We start from the raw sequence: 16,663 nt of genomic DNA, 5'->3' as shown, positions 1-16,663 counted from the left end.
TTAACAGAACCATGCAACTGTTTCAGAAACCCTGTTGTAGCAATGGATTTTGAACAACATTCCTACCAAAGTACTGTTGTATTAGAGCTCCTCTTCTTTATTTATTGCCAAAAACAATAAAAGATAAGTGCCTGAATTCGATGGAAAATTAGGAGGAGGCATTTAATTTAATCCTCACTTCCCATCTCCTGATTTCTCTCAATTTTAGCCAAAGCAAACACCCACCCTTAATCAAGTAAATGTGTAATTCTATACATGACTACTCAGAAGCAAGCTCTGATGAGTTCAAATGGACTTACTTCCAGGTAAGTGTATGGGATGGTACCTCAAATTCACCTAGAACAGTCCAATCCTGTTGAAATGAATATGGCTTACACTAGGGAACAATTTGCCCTTACCTATTACCTTTGAATTATTTCTGTAAAATCTTCTGTACAATTAACTATAGCTGCACTTGTTGATTCTTTCCCTTCCCCACCACTGCCCAGCCAATTTAAGACATGAAGTCCCAAGGAAAGCAAGCTTACAACGCAACTTTAGACAGATCTGCTCAGAGGTTAAATGCCACTTATTCCAATGAATCTTTCTCCCTGGGCAAGTGTGTATAGGATTTATGCAGTAATGGAGCTTGATTTTAAGCATTTCAGGGATTACAAAATCCAGCACTTCAATAGCTGACTTCGGGTGGGGAAAACAAGCTTGATTAAGTTTGCCATCCTATATCTACCTGTCTAGGAGTATGCCTCTTTGCAATCAGTGGGATTTACTTCTGACGACTGCACTGTAAGATAGTATATGAAGTGCATTTAAGAAATTCTTTTGACTAATGTGAGCCTGTGAAAGTACTCAGGATATGCACATGGAGTTTGAAAAGGGGGGAAATAGGATGATGAAATATGAATATAACAATCCAACAACTGAGAATCCCAGTGCCTGCATATAGCACTGTTGTGTACCCACCAAGTCTTCTGAGGCCCTACTTCAAACTACACCTCTAAACCTACCGAGAAGTCTGTACAGTCATAGCTCGGGTTGAAGTAGCTTCTGGATAAGTATTTTTGGGTTGCACACTGCGGCGACCCAGAAGTAACGGAGCGTGTTACTTCTGGGTTTTGCCGCTCGTGCATGCGCAGATGGTCAAAATGGCATCATGCGCATGCGTGGAAGCGGCAAATCACAACCTGTGCACGCGCAGGCGCAAGTTGCGTTTGCTTCTGGATGCGAACGGGGCTCCGGAATGGATCCCATTCACATCCAGAGGTACGACTGTACATCAAAGTGAATGAACCTTTGGAGCAAGCAAGCAAGCAAGCAAGCATTGGTGTGTCATAAGAAGCTGTAGTCAGCAAATCTGGACAACACATGCAGAAGTACTTATAGGAACACATACAGAGTCAGACCTTTGTTCCATCTAGCTCAGTATTATCTGCACTGACAGACAGTGGCTTCTAGGGTTTTTGTCTAGGGCTTTCCCCAGCCCTAATTGGAGATGTTAGGGATTGAATCTGGACCTTCTACAAGCAAAGCAGATTCTCTACCAGAGAGATACAGTCTTTCCCTTTATATTTGCTTTGGGTGGGGGCTGTTATTTTTGTGAATCATGTTGAAATCTGAATGACTTGCAGTGAGACAGTATAGCACTGCTATTGCAAAAATCTATTAGGCAGGGTAGTAGGACAATAATTCCCCGAAGATTAGAACAACAGATTTGAACAAAGAACCCCCAAGAATGAATATTAGGCTGGTGAAATTTTGGTCTTTGGCACATGCACACAGAGGCAAAGTGTTTATAAGGAAGGTGGATATTCTGCAACCTTCATTATTTGGATGAAGAAGCTGTGCCACTTCAACAGCACTATGGGATGAGACTTAGTGCCGCATGTGAAAACAATGCTATTACGTAACAAACTGTGTTCTACCACCCTTTATCTGGTGCTTTCCAGGCTTTAACAGCACTATCTGAGGAGTCAAATGGCTTAAGCAGAAGGTCCCTGACCTCTGCAAAAGCAATTATCGATTAATTAAATCCTTATTTTCCCATATACTTTCACAAATGTAAAGATTAACATACTAGGGCTGAAACAAATATTTGCAAATATTTGAAATGTGGTAAATCTTCCAATTTAACCTGGTTATTTCAAGCACGGTAATACTGTAACAGTACTATTTAAACTCCCCCCCAAAAAAAATAATAATAAAAAAGAGTGGTTATCTTCTTATACACAGATGCTGAGTTTAGCCTGTAAGGTAGAACTGGCTGCCAGTCAGACTATTAAGATCTGACTTGTAATTTTGCCCTGGGATTTGGGAATCACAGGAGACTTGTTAGCTTGCTGAATAATTTATTCCAACAACCAGCAAATATGTAAAATATAGGAGTTAAACATTCACATGGAATCCTAAACATGGAATCCATTCTCTCCAGGTATTATTCACAGTCTGATTTTTTACCTGTTATGGACAGTGCAAATGGAGAAAAGTGTATATCACCTTTTCTTCCATTTTAAGAATTACATTCTCTCTGGGCAGTAGATTGCTATGGCTCTTTGTCCATTATATTTTTGTTTCCCTTATCGTGGTCATATTTTATTTTATTTTTTACTAATGCTCCCCACAAATGTCTAAACACAGGAACTACAGACTTTAGGCATTTGTCTTCTGTGTTCAATGAACATGCAAGTGGGGAGAGCTTAACTTCTCCATCACCCTCCTTGCATTGGTTGGAAGATATGCTGAAGACAGACAACAGAGTAAATAAATACAGTACATCATACAGAAGTCAGAAAAGAACCTTCACTAATATTTAAGAAAGAGTAGCTGTGCGTCCTTTGAAGATGGCATTAGACAGAGCAGGCACACATACACAGGTCCATATGGTCTTTCCCTCTATGGTTAATAATAATAATAATAATAATAATAATAATAATAATAATAATTTATTTATACCCCGCCCATCTGGCTGGGCCTCCCCAGCCACTCTGGGCGGCTTCCATAAAAACCAAAAATACAGTAAAATATCACACGTTAAAAACTTCCCTGAACAGGGCTGCCTTAAGATGTCTTCTGAATGTCAGGTAGTTGTTTATCACTTTGACATCTGCTGGAAGGGCGTTCCACAGGGTGGGCATCACTACCGAGAAGGCCCTCTGCCTGGTTCCCTGTAGCTTTGCTTCTCGCAATGAGGGAACCGCCAGAAGGCCCTCGGCGCTGGACCTCAGTGTCCGGGCAGAATGATGGGGGTGGAGACGCTCCTTCAGGTATACTGGACCGAGGCCGTTTAGGGCTTTAAAGGTCAGCACCAACACTTTGAATTGTGCTCGGAAACATACTGGGAGCCAATGTAGGTCTTTCAAGACCGGTGTTATATGGTCTCGGCGGCCACTCCCAGTCACCAGTCTAGCTGCCGCATTCTGGATTAGTTGTAGTTTCCGAGTCACCTTCAAAGGTAGCCCCACGTAGAGTGCATTGCAGTAGTCCAAGCGGGAGATAACCAGAGCATGCACCACTCTGGCGAGACAGTCCGCAGGCAGATAGGGTCTCAGCCTACGTACCAGATGGAGCTGGTAAACAGCTGCCCTGGACACAGATTTGACCTGTGCCTCCATGGACAGCTGTGAGTCCAAAATGACTCCCAGGCTGCGCACCTGGTCCTTCAGGGGCACAGTTACCCCATTCAGGACCAGGGAATCCTCCACACCTGCCCGCCTCCTGTCCCCCAGAAACAGTACTTCTGTCTTGTCAGGATTCAACCTCAATCTGTTAGCCGCCATCCATCCTCCAACCACCTCCAGACACTCACACAGGACCTTCACTGCCCTCACTGGTTCTGATTTAAAAGAGAGGTAGAGCTGGGTATCATCTGCATACTGATGAACACCCAGCCCAAACCTCCTGATGATCTCTCCCAGCGGCTGCATGTAAATGTTGAAAAGCATGGGGGAGAGGACAGAACCCTGAGGCACCCCACAAGTGAGCGGCCAGGGGTCTGAACACTCATCCCCCACCACCACTTTCTGAACACGGCCCAGGAGGAAGGAGCGGAACCACTGTAGGACAGTGCCCCCAACTCCCAGCCCCTCAAGACGGTCCAGAAGGATGTTATGGTCGATGGTATCAAACGCCATGGTTAGAGGTATTATATTCCTGTCTAAATTATACTAATTTTACTGTGCCAACTTGATGTTGGCAAGGTAAGGGGAGGAAGCCACAATGTTGCGAAAGCATCAAACATGCCAACTGGACCCAAGTGCAGCAGCACATAGATCAGCACCAAATAATACGGAGACTCCATTTAAATTTCCCATGATGCTCTGAAATGGTTCTACTTCAGAGCATTGTAAGAAATTAACATGGAGATACAAGCTTCCTGGCATGGGAGCTTCAAGTCAGGCCCCAGCCCTGTTGGGGCCCCAAGCAGCTGCCTGAGGATGCTACATTCTGACACCAGGGCTGATGCTCTACTGCAGGCATAGGCAACCTTGGCCCTCCAGATGTTTTGGGACTACAACTCCCATGATCCCTAGCTAACAGGACCAGTGGTCAGGGATGATGGGAATTGCAGTCCCAAAACATCTGGAGAGCCGAGGTTGCCCCTGCCTGCTCTACTGCTTCTGTTGGTACTAGGCAGAGCAGTGTTATCCTTTGCTGAATCTCAAAAATGCTGCTCTTTTCAATCATAGGCTGCTGCGTATACAGTAAATGTGGAGATATGCAGATGTACTGTTGTGGGCATGTTTGCCAGCTTTGATGAGACAGCTACAGACATTCCTGGATTGGGATAATTTGATCACACTTGTCTATCCTCATGGTTGGAATACTGCAATGTGCTCTATGTAGGCCTACCCTTGGGGATGGTCCAGAGGCTGCAACTGGTGCAGAAGACAGAAGCTAGGTTGCTTGTAGGGTCACATGACCACCAGCATATAAACACCCTGCTTGTGGGATTTGCACTGACTGCCAGACTGCTATTGGGCCAAGTTCAAGGTCAACATATAAGGCTCTCTGCAGTTCAGGAACAGGTTATTTGAGAGGCTGACTATATTATCCCTGATATACCCAGTAGATCTCTGTGGTTTGAGTTTGTCCTGCAAGTTCCAAAGATCTCAGAAGCTCAGTCTGCAGTATCTTGGAGCAGGGCTGCCATACTCTGTGGAATAGAACTACTCTCAAGATAAAGCAGGCACCTACTATCTACAATTTTCAGAAAGAATTGAAGACATTTTTGTTCTGTCTGGATTTCCCAGCTGGATGAACTGATCAGTGTCGTGAGTGCCTATTTTGTATGGCTTTAGTTTTCTTCATCCAGTGTGTTTTGTATGTGTTTTCAACTTTTTTTTTGCTATGTTTATTGTACATCACATTGAGATGCCTGTTTAGCAGTAATAATAAACTAGTGGCTAGAACGGGATCAGTGCCTATATGTTTTATTCTGCTTCAGAATGAAAATATCATAAAATTCTGCTTTTTCTTTTTCTTCCCTTTTTCCTAAGGGCTCAACTCATTTGGTTTTCACTGGGAAACATCACTTTATGCCTCTGAGAGTTTACAGAATTAGACAGACTGAAAACTTGCTTGGTTTGTTTCTTCTTCTTATTAAGTTATTATTTTAGTCCCAAAGGTAGTTGCTGCGAATGCTATTAATGGAAAGATATGAATTATTCAGCTACTGGCATGTTTAAACGTCAGCTTCCATACAAAGCCCACAATCAGCCTCCTGTTTTACAGAATTCTGCAGTCACTTAAATTGCATTTAATTTACAAAGTATTGATTATAAGCTTAACTATGTTTAGCAAAAGGATAATATTAATTACTTTATTTCTTGGCATATATTTTACATGATTAAGTTCCTCTATGCCATTTCCCAGCATTTGCAGGCTAAAAACATGGGGTAGGGCAGAGAGATATACACTACCAGAAAAAAAAATGTGAGCAGCACAAATATTTCAGATTAAGCTATTAAAAAGGGTTGCTTTGTTCCAGTGATGAGACAGGCTCAGAGAGGTAATACCCAGGAACATTTGGTTCTTTCCAATTTCTTTTTTTCTTTTTACTTGTTTTTAACCTTTTTTGATTTTCTTATTTGGTTTTGTATTTATATATTCAGGGTAGGGGGGGGGTATATTTCAGGGTTCTGGGATAACTATACATCAACTTTTTATATACAAGCCACCAAATATATATTGTCTTGAGCATTTCTGGACACACTAGGATGGTCTGTATTAGTTTCTTATACAGGATCTATTAAGGACCTTCTAATAGTGGATCCTGGTGTAGGTCAGGGGTGAGGAACTGCATTCGACTGGTGGACCAGATGCTTAATTTCTCCACCCGCAAGGGCCAACTTGGGCAGGACCGCCCACCTATCAAAGTTCAAAGGAGGTTGCTGTCATAGTAACTTCATTTGAAGACATACTTTCAGGGCCAATCAGCCCTGTTGGTCCATGGTTCCAGAAAGCAACTTTGAAGTCATCCCTTCCTCAAGTTCCAGGTGCTCAGTCCTGTTCTTTGCCTCTGAGAACCTCAGTAGGAGCTGTTTCTGCCTAGTAAGTGAGGTCCAAAGGGCAACACCAAGGAAGACTAAGGATGAGGGAAGAACTGCTGCCTGTAAAAACCTGGCATCATATGAACAGCATCATATTTTCATTCTTTTAATGGGATTTTATGGCTATAATTTTTTGCAAGTTGCTTTGAGAGCTTCTTGGAGCATTCACAGCAAAACTATAAAGATAGTAAACATGCTTTCAATCCTTAACAAATAATAAGACACAAAATATAGCTGTGGGAGCAACTGGTAGACTGCAACTATTTCTCTACCCTCAAGCTACAATTGTACATTTGTCATCATCTCAGCCACCTCAAAAATAGATGGCTCTATTTTTCATCACATTTCTTAGTTTTTTATTCTTGTAGCTTTTAACTCAGCGCTGGCGAGACAAGTGCGACAGGAAGAACCCTTCAGTTTTATTTCTATGTTGGTTCAAGATTAATAAGAAAACCTGAACACCGAGGAAGCTGAAGAGCACACTTCCCATTCACCTATGCTACCACAAAAAATCGGTCAAAGGAAAAGTTAAGAATTTTCAGATTTCAGCTGCAAAACAACAAGAATCCTATAAGAAGAAGAACAAAATAAGACGTGCTTTTGACAATTTATGGGCCTTACCCAAAGTGAATTAAGGGCATTTTTAAAAGTCTGCATTATTCCTTTGCTCAGTAAAGAATGTAAGACAATACATCTCATTAAAAATTGAAAGCACTTTGTTTGGGAACATGCTATGTGGAGTAAAGCAGAGGGGAAAAGAAAACTTGATGAGTCTCAAGAGGAAGTCTGGCATTGTAATTAGGGTTTTTTTTCCCTTCTTCTGTCTTCCAACACCTACTGAGTAAAAATATCACAGCACAGATGCCCTGATCAACATTATTCAATGTTCTGGCTCAAAGAACACATGAAGTTAATTATGTATAGTTTTCCTCCCTGATATTTTTCGCTATGTATTTTTTAAAAAGATAATCTAAAGCAACTGACCAGGCTTCAATCTCCAATTAAAAATCAGTAAGTAGAAGATTTCATACCCTTCCTTCTCTATCATTTTCCCACCTCCTGATTTCTCAATTCACCTTATTTTTGGCTTCCAAAGTCTCCTTAGAAGCAGGCTACAATTGTACACTTTCCCTATCCTCAATATCCTCCTCAATATCCCCCTCAATATATGAGAGACACACACACTCAGCCTGATCAGTGGTAAAAGTACCTTATTTATGGTCCATCCAACTTTTCAACCAATCAGATTTGTTTCTGCCCTATTCCAAATCAGACCATTTTTCTCATCTAATGAGTGACAAAGAATTTCCATCCAGCAAGCCAATCAAAAGTGAAAACCCCCCACCTTTCCTCAGATCAGTCTGATGCAACTTACTACTTAACTCATCACACACACTGGCAGAGGAAGAGGCGTGCGGGGGCAGCGCACTGCCCCTGGCAGCGCGATCCTGGCGAGGTGCCATCGTGGCTGCCCCCCTGCCCGCCCTGGGCGCCACGCCCCTAAGGGTGGTGCGCCACGCCCCCAGGATGCGCACCAGCCCTGCCCCCCAGTGCTGAAGCATGAAGCTCCGCCACTGATCACACACAGAGTAAACTTTTCTAGTTCAACATAAAACAAACCCTGTCCAAGTAAACACGTTTCAAAATGTGATTTATTCACACCTATATAGCTAAGGAGTCACACGTAGACTTACTTCCGCTTCTTCTGTGGCAAAAGAGCTTCTTACAGAGTAATCCACCCCCAACTCCACCCTGCTTGATGGTGTGTGTGTTTGGAGGGGGAGGGGGAAATGATATGCAGATATTACTCTACTTCATACATTTATTTGCAATAGGAAGAAGTGTGTTTACTTGAATCAGAGACTGTATTTAATTTTCTTTAACACAACTACTTACAGCTGCTTGCATAATATGTAGGATCTATCTTTTACAATTAATAAGGAAGCAAATATACTCAAGCTTTGTTGTAATTAGGACGAACTACCAAATAAGTATAGATCAAGCAAGCTACAGTATGTTACTGAAACAGAGAGGCACCGTAACAGTGTTTTGGCTTTCCAGGACCTTTATTTATAGCTATGTGTAAGATTACTTTTAAAATCTCTTTCTAAATGAAATTTGTAATTTTCCATCAGGGATAACTTAAATGGGATCATTAGGGCTAAGCGGTAAATTAATGTACTTGGTATAATATGTCCTTAGGGATGCAAGCTTTAATCAGAAGTGTTGAGAGTTGGATATTCTCTTTAGCTAAGACCAATCCAAAATAGCTTCTCCCCAAAGAGCTGATAATATATGCCACCGTTCTGCTTTGATTCCCTGCCATCAGGATATTGAAATGCTTGCACTCATGAAACAACAACGAGCAATAGATAAATTAATAGCTTAGATGGAGAAAAAGGAAGGACATTATGGGATCAATTTGTGCTTTCTCACATGGGAAGATCAAGGATCAATTGATTTCCACACCTGGCCTACAGATCAATGTCTGTGGGTGGGTTTAGCAAGGAAGCTTATTTTGCATTCTGACACTGGAGAGGAAGTTCAGCTCTGTTTTTCTCTAACAGCCAGTGGAGGTCTCCCTACTCCTGTAGGGTGAAAAGGATTCAGTAAGTGACAAAATCCCTGCAGCGCACAGTACAAATGGACTAACTTCATGAGAAGTGTTGACAAACTCCAAGAGATGCTTGGAGATGAACTTATGTTGTTCTAAAAGCCCACATTAAATGGGTCGAGCGGTTTCAAAGCCTGCAAATTATTCTATGCCCCTGATCAAGGTAAAACCCAGAGAAACCCCTTTCCACATGTATCTCCCAACTCTTGCCATCTCTGAAAACCTTCTCAACAGCCTCCCAAACAAATTTCCACTAGTCCCTGGCAAGAATAACAGCGGAGGCTCTTTCCTTTCCTTATTCCTTTTCTGTCACTCTGATATGCTGAACAAGTGTTTGACTAAATGCAAAGCCTGAAGAATCTTGAAAGTTAGAACAAAATAAAAAAAAAATCATTCTAGTGACACCTTAGAGAGCAACTAAGTTTGTGATTGGTATGAGCTTTCATGTGCATGCACACTTCTTCAGATACACTGAAACAGAATTCACCAGACCCTTATATATAGTGGGAGGGTGGGTGGGTTTTTCCTCAGAAGGGTAGTAGAAGATGGGTGATTGACTCATACCAATCACAAACTTAGTTGGTCTCTAAGGTGCTACTGGAAGGAATTTGTTTATTTTGTTTCGACTTGAAAGTTAGGTCGTTCAGTTGGTAAGGTAGGTCTGCTGCAACTCAGGAACTATACCTCCCATGCTCTCTGGACTTTGTGCACCAGTATATGGTTATATGGTACAGTGTCTATTAACCACAAACAAAACATGTTCATAGTTTGTTGAAGGTAATAGTTTATTGCTGGTTTATAAACCATGGTTTAGATCAATCATGGCTTAGCATAATGGGCGGACTGGCCAGGCATTATTTCCAAACTCTCCCTTTGTTGTATCCTTCCTGCCTTTCTGGAAATATCTGTTCTAAAAACTAAAAGTTACACTAGCTGAGGCAGAGACAACAACACGTATTCATTGCTTGGAGTTAAAAAGAAAAGGCTGAGTTTACTACAATAGGTTAAGAGATGAATTTTATCATATCTAAGTGGTGGTTATTAAAATCAAAGATATAAGATGCTATATCTTCCAACAAAGTTAAATCAGCATTTTTTGGTCTTAATGAAGCAGTAAGCATTTAACATGGATGTTCTTTTATTAATTCTGTAAATCTACAAGGAGTGCTTTAAAGTTAGATATGAGTGTGTCTCCCTTAATTTGCTTTCAATGCCATAGCCACTGACCCTCTAAATTGCAAGCCAATTATAAACATTGTAGTTCTAGTAGTAGTTGCATGCTGGGAGCATAAATTTAGAATAGTAATTTTAATATTCAGTTCATTAGGATGATGCTCGAAAAAATAAATTACATATTTATTGGTTAGTGTTTGTCATGCACCTGGAAAATGGAGGAGGTGGCACATTTACAACGAAAGAAAAGTACACAACACACCTGACAATGCAGTCCTGTACATGTTTACTCAGAAGTAATTGAAATCTTTCATATGATATGTAACATGAAAAAACTCCTGAATTTCTCAGACAGGAAGAGTTCAATATTGTTAATAGAAGGCAAAGACTGCCACTTCCTCATGCTGCTGTTTTTAAGTTAAATATTTTAAAGCTATTGAGTGGTTTCCAACATTAGTCATACTCAGAGTAGACCCACTGAAATCAATAGACTTTAGTGCAGTAAGTGAGATGCAGTGCAGTATGAGCAGTCTTCCTTTCTTCTTTCCTGCTTACCCTGTTCATTGTTGTAGTTGTAGATGTTGTTGTTGCATATGCAGGCTGCAACAACTAGCTCTCACCCACTGAGTCTACTCAGAGTATGACGTAGTTGGATATCATCCATTTATTCAATTTCTCTTCCTCCCTTCATCATACAGTGACAAACATTATTGTGTTGAACCAAAGGAAGCTCTGTAAATGCCATCTTGGTAGTTAATATAACTCCACAATTAATTGGTAGTTGTTGTAACAACGAGCTCATGCATATATTTACATTCACTTGAAGTGCTGGGCTCTGATCCCAGAAAGGGAAACTATCCGTAAGACTTGGGTATTTGCCACCTAAGCCCTCATCCGGTCAGGTGAAGTGATGGGAAGACCAGGCCAAAGTGACATAAGCTGCTTTGTGTATAAAGAATGTCTGGACACTTGCTTTTGGGTGCAGACAAACTATCTTTTTACTGCGGTGTCCACCCCATATCTCTAAAGGCTAGGAGACCTGGCAGGCTGATTTGCTGTAAGCCTATACCTTCCTATAATAAAGGACTAGAACTGATCACTGGCATTTTGGGCATACTTCTTTGGTATTCCTGTACCCAACCACTCCTACGAGCCCTCCTTTGGGCCAGTGGTTCAGGACATTTCTCATTATATTAATCGTAAGCCACAATTAGAGGACTCTGAAATGGCAGCATATGCATTGTTAAATAACCAAAAATAACAAGAAAATGCCCAGATTATATATACCCCTCTGGCAACGGTTCATTAAGGTGAGAAGCCTCAAAGGCAATCTTTCTCTTATGTTACTCTCTGTGGTGGCTGGAGCTCTTATAAATACCATCCGTTAAAACTCCCATTGAGTTAGGTAGTGACCTATTGCGTTTTATGAAGCGGAGGGGGTGGTAATGTGTAACAATATGCCTTTCAGCAGATGGTGCCACTACAGCAATAATGAACAAATACATTTCTGCAAACTGGAATGTATGCTCAACAGATTTTTGTGGCGGCAGGTTCCTGCTTTCTGATAAGGCCTGGAGCACTTAAAAGGTCTACAGCGATCGCAATAAAAATGCCTCCTCATAAGTCTAGGCCTCAATTAAAGGTTGTAAATAAGAATCCTGATAATAGTTTGCCATTTGTGTTCATCAGTTACTTAAGTGATGTTGGCAACAGAGGCTAGGAGACTTCCTGCCACCCACCCACCCTCTCACAGCTCCATCTGTTACCTGAATCCATGGCCATCTGTCGTTTTCTGCTGCAGTCCAAGCATTTACAAGACCTTTCTTGTTAAGCCGTGCATAGTAAGGATACCATTTCTGGAGCCCAAAAAGTGCCCGATGGGTAGATGATGCAGTAATTTGCTGGTTTGAAATTATTCCGCCTTCAATTCCCAATGGCCCAGAACATTCTGTAGGAAAAGAAGGGATGAAAAGAAGCAGAGATACAGAACATTTGAAACACAAGAGTATGGATAATAGAGTCCTGACTAGGGACAGGTGAATCTGTCAATTTCTGTTCCCCTATAATTTCTCATTTCTCCCAGCATAAATTTAGTTTTACATTTTCACACCAGTTTTTTTCACGTTCTTTTTGGCATATACAGCATCTATTTGATTAATATTCTTAATCTTTGATCCTTTGCTTTAAAGATTTTTTTGATTTTATTTTTTAAAAATCATATTTCTCTGTAAGCTTATTTCACTGTATTTTGATCTATCATTAAAGTTGAAAATAAAACCTATGATTTCAAAGCCTGTCAATAGTGTTGGAGGAAAATCAATTTATTTCATTGAGGGGAAAAAAACATTTCATATATAATCAGGATCATACATTTCACCTATGAATAGATTTTTTAGCTGCTGCCAAACTAGCAGAAGCCCAGTTAAAATAGGAGTTTTAGTCAATATACTTCCTTGATGAGAAAAATTGGTATAAGTTCGGACAATTCTGAACAAACAAAATGTTTTGGCAAGGAGGAGAAAGTAGAATCCCATATTAGTACTAAACAATATATTTGTTTTATTCTATTTATTTAATAAAAAGACAACACCAAGATGTTAAATGGGTTGGTTAAGACATACCACATCATGATTCATGTATTCCCTTTTGCCACCCTACTTCCCTGAGGTGCTCAGATTTCCTTCTGACCAAGAAACAAAACATTGTTTCCTGGATTATCTGAACTGAGTAAACTATGGTTTGCAAACCAGGAGACCAACCACTTCTAAGTGTAAAAAATCCACAGCTAGAGATTTCAAATATAGTTTAAACTATTGTATACATTCATGGTTTGTCCTGTTCATATATAACAATGAGCTATGGTGTGCCATTAAAAACAAGGGAGGGAATCAGAGCACATGGAGGAAAGAGGGAGGATGCTAATATAGGCCATATTCACATACAGGAGGCTGATGTCAACTCCTGACATCCTTAAGCAGCTGCCAAGACTGCCAGGCCCACAGCTGATACCTGTCTTTGACTCTACACATTGAGCTTCACCAGGTGAGTGGATCTAGCCACCCTCTTATTTTCCCACAATGCTCCTAACACAGAGTCATTCCAGGCGCACTGTGGGAAATTGTAAAGGTAGCTACACACAGCTCTCCACTACTGTTAAAACATTGCCACTGAAGTCAAATAGGTTCACTGAGATCCACTGGCAATGGAGGGAGGGGGAGCACAAAAGCACACTTTGCCCCAATTCCCCTCTAACGTGGAAGCAGTCCTGTAAGTATCATGGTTTGGGTGTTATGTGTGAATTTACCCAGTGGCTATTGAACCAGAGTTCTACAAATGCAGGGAGCTTCCATCGCCAGCTTCAACAAAGGTTTGTGTGCAAAGGCAGCACAGTTGCCATCAACAATTGGTAATGTGTTTTCCACTGTCAGAAAGTGGGAGGCATCACTGGTGTGCTTAGAGTAGCAGTAGGGGCAGAAATAATTTATATCAGGAATAATCTACATCACAATCTGTTGATGGCTTAAACGGATCTCTAATAGGTGCACAACAAAATATAGTATCTTTAAAATAATGGTTGCCGCCGGAAGACATTGCTTTATTGTTATTCAAGGTGATGCTGCAGTCTTGGATGCATTCTTTTAACTTATCCAGCTAGCAGAGCTCCACAAGAAGCCATCAACAGCTCAAGACAAACAGATTTCAAATGGGAGACATGTGAAAAGCAAATATGCTTTAGACATCTGTGGTCCGCTTCTCCTTCCAGTGCCTAATTTTGTGGAATGAGATAACTCTGGCTGTGCTTAGTATGGCATGATAATAGTACTGAACACAAACCCTGACAGTGGGATTATAGATGACCTCTAATACTATGGTAGTTAATACTGATTCATGCATAAACTTCTCAATGTGCAATTTAGCTCACAGCTATTCCTGTTCTCTCACTGCTGTTTTGTGAGAGTACTATGCTTTGGGAGGAGTGAAAAATAAAGGGAAATAAACTTTATGGAGGATCTTTATAGATAGGTTGGAATGAATATTGTGGTAGTTTGTTTATTTCGTATTATTTCCATAACCAATAGAAACTATATGGGCCATTATTGGTTCTTTTTCATCCATAGCACAAAGCCTATTTTCTGCAGAGGACCAGAATGTACTGCACAAAAGCACTTGAAGACACAGAATCTTCTTCCTTCCAGCAGACGCAGAACACTTTTCAAGCTGCTTCATTACTGTGGTACTATAAAATTATATGATTATGACTACAGGAACAATTTTAGGGGGCTATCCATTTTACTGACAGCTATTTAAAACAGTTGGCAGCCACAGATTACTGGTCCAATTTTAATTCTACACATATTCAGTGATAATTGAACATGACTCCCCTCCTACCCTGCTCAACTTTATGAACAGAATCCAAGTTTCTTTCTCAAGGTGGTATTTACCAAACCTTTGGAGAGCCCTTGATCTATATAGCAAGTGCATACTTGTGTTCCCTAGAAGATGCGAATCCTCATTTGAACTTTGCCACAATATATTTAAAGGGAAAAAATTGTCCTTCATCTTTTTCTTTTGAGAAAGGAAAAAGTGGGGATGGGATTAAGGCTTCGCCTTCATAGCAGTGAAGATATTTGTCTACTACAAATATTGTTGAAAGCATAGGAGGCTGAAGAAGGTGAGATTTGCAGCCTATTTACTCCTTGCCCAATTCCCCCCCCCCCCCAGATAAGGTAGGAGCAATTAACGACTGGCTTTTGAGGCACATTCAAAATAAATATGGAGGTCATTTGATATAGCGTGTTCTCATTAAAAAGAGAGCATGTGTTGCGGTTGGGGCCAGCAAAAGCATTCCTAGTTGCCAGCCGGGCTGTGGCAAGGTAATTGATTGATTGGTGGTTGTTGTTACTAGGCTAAAACTGATGTTGCCAGTTAAGGGGTGGGATCAGAGGTTATTTATACCAGGTCCACAGAATGTTCCTTTCTCTTTCGCTGTGGACACCGGATCACCCGCCCGCCCTCCCTTGAAAGGGCTTTTGCTTGGCCTTGCTATGCCTGTCATGGGGTCGTCCGCCTTGGTGCGGGGGCCTGGTAGGAATTTACCTTTTGGCTGATTAGTGTGTGCCAATTGGGTTTTGCCTACTGCGTAGCAAATCGTCACAACTTGTAAGGTTGGCGGTTAGGCATTGGTTAAATTGGTTGGTGGAGGGGTATGGATTGGCTGTGCCTACCCCTCCAATGCTGCTGCGGAATGGGAATTCCGTTAAAGGAATTCTGGGGCTTACCATCCCCCTTGTCCAAACCCCTGGAATCGGGTGCGGGCCGTGTAAGACCCCAAGGCGCACGCAGGGAGGAACTGAAGGGTCTGAGTCGCAGCCCCAGTTGCCCTGCCTGTTCCTCCACACTGACTTACGCTGGAATCCGGGAGTCAGTGCTATCCCCAAGGCGGGGGGATAGCTAGTCATAACCAATGCCTAAGCAACCATTCACAATCTTGTATGATAATAAAGTTGTGGCCAAAATTATGCCAAAAACCTTAAACAAAAAATTATGTGTGATGTGTGAGTTATTTGGGGAAGGGATGTTTTGGGGACCTCAGCACGCAACTGCTGACATGTCTTCAAAGGCAAGGACAGCTCCAGGTTTGAAAGCCACATGCAACCACCAAAGTCTTAGTTAAAGGCAGCTGTGGTGCAGGCCAAGAATGCAGGCATTATGTGTTGCAGTAGCACTACACTAAAGGAGCAATCCTATAGCAAGAATCAGCAGGATGAGGGGCTAGGATCCAGTGGATCTTGGCTGAGCCAAGAAGTACCCAGGACACCCAGGCTGCCCCAGCCTAACTCCCTCATCCTTGACTCAGTAGAACATATGCTGCAGGTAGAAGAGAATGACATAGGAGATCTTCTTTCCACTCACAGATTCCTATGCTGGATGTCAAGGCATTGTATGAATGGCTGGATAACCAATGCCTCTGAAAAGTTAGAGTTTCAAATGTCAATGGTTACAAGACAAAGAGAAACTTGTTCTTGTTATCATATTATTTATTGTTCAGAAAATGGTTCTAATTTTGTCCTGTCAATATAATTTTGCTCGCTGTCTCAGTAGATATACAACATATTGTTCTCTGTTTTTTCTCTCTATCATGGGTAAGCCCGCAAGTATGCTAGTGTTTCTGTATGTATCATTGGCGTACATCAATCAATAAGGATAATAAAACCTTCACCTATTTCATAAAATGCATTTTGGTCCATTAATGCTGAGTTGTATTGCTTCGTCTTGTCACATCTTTCCAGTTAAATTATCAACTGAGAGGTCATCTGCTTTACTGTGGCCAACC

General features: G+C 41.4%; 1 protein-coding gene across 1 annotated transcript in view; it reads right to left on the bottom strand.

The window, feature by feature from the left end:
• The window catches only part of EDIL3 (EGF like repeats and discoidin domains 3), a 221,698-nt gene that overhangs the window by 65,559 nt on the left and 139,476 nt on the right, over window positions 1-16,663 (bottom strand). The window contains exon 6 of the mRNA XM_081930173.1: window positions 12,096-12,277. Within this exon, the coding sequence (XP_081786299.1) occupies window positions 12,096-12,277 (182 nt within the window). The remainder of the gene's footprint in view (window positions 1-12,095; window positions 12,278-16,663) is intronic.

The sequence above is a fragment of the Podarcis melisellensis genome (genome assembly GCF_964234715.1).
Source record: "Podarcis melisellensis genome assembly, chromosome: 11".
NCBI classification, from domain to species: Eukaryota; Metazoa; Chordata; class Lepidosauria; order Squamata; family Lacertidae; genus Podarcis; species Podarcis melisellensis.
This window is presented reverse-complemented; position numbering and strand designations above follow the sequence as displayed.